This window comes from Cynoglossus semilaevis, chromosome 18 (genome assembly GCF_000523025.1).
Source record: "Cynoglossus semilaevis isolate Cse_v1.0 chromosome 18, Cse_v1.0, whole genome shotgun sequence".
Classification (NCBI taxonomy): Eukaryota; Metazoa; Chordata; class Actinopteri; order Pleuronectiformes; family Cynoglossidae; genus Cynoglossus; species Cynoglossus semilaevis.
This window is the reverse complement of record NC_024324.1, coordinates 6,530,359-6,534,009: the sequence shown is the minus strand read 5'-3', so window position 1 is coordinate 6,534,009 and position 3,651 is coordinate 6,530,359. Positions and strand designations below refer to the sequence as shown.

Below are 3,651 nucleotides of genomic sequence, written 5' to 3'. Positions count from 1 at the left end.
TTTGTTGGCGCCCACCAGCTGCACACTGGCCATGGACATGACATTTCCAAAGAGAGTAAAGCATGCTACCTGCTCCAGCTTCTCTTTACGAGATTTTGAATCTGAGGAAGAATAAGTGAATGAGTTTGAGAACATTAAACCAAAGTATAATTACATAAGTATCTGATTCTATCGGCTCTTCATTTGGTTACTGAACTGACCTGCAGCCTTCTCGGTCTTTGACGTACTCTGAAATAAGGAACATTTTTTACACAACAGAAAAAAAAGAGTTATATTTCAAATTTTGATAGGATGAAACAAGAGCAACCATTTTTCTTTTCTTTTTTCGTTACCTCCACATCATGGATGATCCTGTAGACAAACAGCTGATTTGTTCCCGCTACCACCAAGTTCTTCTCTTTACCGGAAATGAAATTGCAGTAGACAGAAAACTCCACTGCAGTGGGAGCGTGGGCTTGTCTGTACACAGCATACATTCTGTATCCTCAAAGCACCTGAAAGCCAAGAACACTGGTGTCAATAACGTTTTACACAGGTGTTATTACTAAGATGTTTATCCATGTTAGTAGTAAAATTACATGACAAGAAATTCAGCAAATATGGTTCTGTTATTCTTCTTAGGACACACCTCTTTTTTCCCAAACTGTTCAACCCTAGCTTTTTCATGATCTGCTGCTCCTTATCCTATCCACTCTATATTGAAAGTACATTTTTATACTTTTAAAACAATCATTTATATTTATCTTTGTCTTCTTTATGTAATGTAGTATGCAATTCAAAAAAAGTATATCAAAGTTGTTTGCTAAACAATATGTGATCTTTGGAGCAAGCAATTAATCGAGTCACAAATTCAAAATTAAGGTGACATTAAGGTGCATATTTTCAAGATGCGGAGATGCTATTCCGTACTCTGCTGTTTTGAGAGTAATTTTTGAAAGATGAAGCACTGACTGTTAAATGCTAGCTAGCATTTGAGGTAAACAAAGAGCGTTGTTTAAAAGTTAACCAAAATGAATAAATGAAATAATACATTTGAGCTACGTGATCAGCGAAACTAATAATCATTGGCCACTGGCTAGCGAAGCTAACGATGCAGCATCAGACCTTTCAATTTATTTCCATATAATGAATTAATCTTATAAACGTACCTACGTCAAACAAGCCTCGGGTGTTGAATGTTTATTTGCTCTCGAAATCGGATTTACCATATCATATTTTTGCTTTACCAACTCAAATTACCCATTCAATAGCAGGGCAGTGGTAGTTAGCTAGCTGTTGTTTTGTGGCTGCGACAGTCACATGGCCACTCCCATTCTTCTTCGGCGGTTTTTTTCCTGGCGAGTCAACCACTCCTCGGCATGTTGCTGCCACTACGGGAACTACATGTACTACCAGTTTAAAACAAGATGTACACTAAAATCCACTGTGTGCGATTTATATGTTTTTTGTAAACTTGTTTTTTATTCCATTTTCATTCCATTCCACGGTTTTATTAGACACACTGTTGTACAACTTCATTGTAGTGGTGGCATCCACTCTGGAGTCCAGAATAAGCTCATTATTGTATTATGTAGGGACAAGAAACCACTGACAATGACATTAAAACATCTGATCAATTTGAATCCTGATCTTTATTACATTTTTGAGAGTATTCAAATCCCAGGAACACAGTCGGAACATGCATACTAAACACGCAGACACCATCATCCAAACCAGAGCAGAACAGCTGTTTAACTCAACTATTTGAATTTGACCAAGTGAACAGGTCAGAGCAGATGATCACAGAACATAAAATCCTTTGTTTTATCCATTATGTAATGTAAAACAATCGACTAAAAAATGTTAAGGCAATAGAATAAAATAAACAATAATCTATCTTCACATTAGAACATGAATGAATTCCTCATTTGAAGATTTGCTGACATGTGATAAGGTATTCTGGAAAAGCCTGGGTGTCGTTGAAGATGACAAACAGTGTTGGGTTTGTAAGGTTGTCTGTCACGCTATCATACCGAAGGGGCACTTCATCGGCGGAGTCTTGCATCAGTGGTGCCGTTTTCATCGTATGGCAGCCTATGGTGAAGTCTCCAGTCAAAACCCTCGAAACAAAAATAAACTTGTATCCGTCTGAGTTGGGGGGTGAATACTGATCCTGAACAGACAGTGCAGAGTTGATGGCAAAATACACTCCCTGACCATAGACGGTGGCTGTGCAAAGTAAAGGATGTTAGAAAATGGATCATAAAAAACGAAAATGAAGAGCAAACCATTTATTCAGAAACATACCGTTTTTTCCACAGAAGCTTCTGTTGAATCCGTGGACACATATCTCTTTCACACTCGCCTCACTCGTTCCGTGGTAAAGCTTTCGTTCCACCTCCGGGTACGTGGCACGCTTCAACACGCTCGCCTTCTTTAGCTTGTACTGATTGTAGAGCAGCCGATTCATTAGCTTTTCCACCTGGAGATAAAAAAAAATATATCAAAGCATAATGCTATTACAGATGTGTTATATTTTTGGTGTTTACACATGGTGTTTTTTTTTTACATGTATGATTTTGATCTTGCTGTGATATCCCTTCAGGGTTGCATAGAAGTTCTGCATCACAAGTTGAAATTCATCCGACTCCTTGGGGAGTTTGGTGGCTTCAGGCAGGTTTGACAGCAAAGAGTATTCTTCATCTGTGAACAAGTGATTTAATTTGAATTATACTGAACACATGCAGCAATTGTTTTTGTCATATGGTATGGTATGAGATCATAGTAGGGATGCACCGATTGTGAAATTCTGGGTTGATTGACATTGACCAAACTGATCTCTTCTGTACCTGGCAAGTTTTCCAGATCTCCTTCCTCCAGAAGCTTCCTGTAGACTTTAACGAATTTCATAGACTCTTTGTTGAGCTCTTGCATCTTTTCAAACTCAACAGTGTAGAGCTCGTTGTCCAACGTGACGTCCACCTGTTCCCGTCTTAATTTCCAAGCCTGCTCGATTAACACTGTCACATCAGGCGGGTACGGGGTCAGTTCTGAGGATGCTGGATCCTGCGTCACCCACTGTACTGTCTTGAGGATTTCCTGGCTAGAATCAGACTTTTCCATCGCCTCAAGCAGCAGTTTGACATCGCACACTCCTCCGTACACGTAATGATTGAATCCAGAAACGGTTATGAGAGTGCCCTGAATCTGAATGTCAACACCGTGCTTCCTCTTGATTGCCTCGATACACATTTTGTGGTAGTCAGAGATATTCTTCAGGCACCTGTTCTGGAGCTTCTCCTCTGACTGCCGCTGTTGAATTTTCTTCCCAAAGGCGATGCTAACTCGGGTCAAATCACAGCTGTAAACTGCAAACACAACCAGCTGGGCAGTGCTGGCCGCCCTAATGTCTTCCTGATAAGAATCAAAAATTATTTTTTTAGGGCGTTTATTTTCGGGGATACTGTCTCTGTTGGCCGAACAGTGATTGTGAGAGGTCATTTGTTTTGACAGCTCCAAGGCTTTTTTCAGTTGCTCCTCCTCCTCCGCTCGTGACTGTTGACTCAGCTCCATTGAGTACTGAATTGCCAGGGAGAGCTGAGCTTCTTCCTCTTCCAGACCTCTGGGATCGTCAAAGTTCAAATCACCTGCGGCGCTGCCTTCTGCTGGGAA

The 3,651-nt window shown here is 40.3% G+C and overlaps 2 protein-coding genes across 2 annotated transcripts in view; both read right to left on the bottom strand.

Annotated features, from left to right (window-relative positions):
* The window catches only part of cpsf1 (cleavage and polyadenylation specific factor 1), a 9,540-nt gene extending 8,224 nt beyond the window's left edge, over nt 1-1,316 (bottom strand). The window contains exons 1-4 of the mRNA XM_017041088.2: nt 1,149-1,316; nt 333-494; nt 201-228; nt 1-101 (exon numbers count right to left, since the gene is read on the bottom strand). The exon at nt 1-101 is cut by the window's left edge and continues 15 nt beyond it. Coding sequence (XP_016896577.1) covers nt 1-101; nt 201-228; nt 333-476 — 273 coding nt within the window. The 5' untranslated portion in view covers nt 477-494; nt 1,149-1,316. The remainder of the gene's footprint in view (nt 102-200; nt 229-332; nt 495-1,148) is intronic.
* A 296-nt stretch (nt 1,317-1,612) lies between these two features.
* parp10 (poly(ADP-ribose) polymerase family member 10) overlaps nt 1,613-3,651 on the bottom strand; it is a 6,133-nt gene continuing 4,094 nt past the window's right edge. The window contains exons 9-12 of the mRNA XM_017040908.2: nt 2,829-3,647; nt 2,549-2,682; nt 2,287-2,461; nt 1,613-2,208 (exon numbers count right to left, since the gene is read on the bottom strand). Coding sequence (XP_016896397.1) covers nt 1,904-2,208; nt 2,287-2,461; nt 2,549-2,682; nt 2,829-3,647 — 1,433 coding nt within the window. The 3' untranslated portion in view covers nt 1,613-1,903. The remainder of the gene's footprint in view (nt 2,209-2,286; nt 2,462-2,548; nt 2,683-2,828; nt 3,648-3,651) is intronic.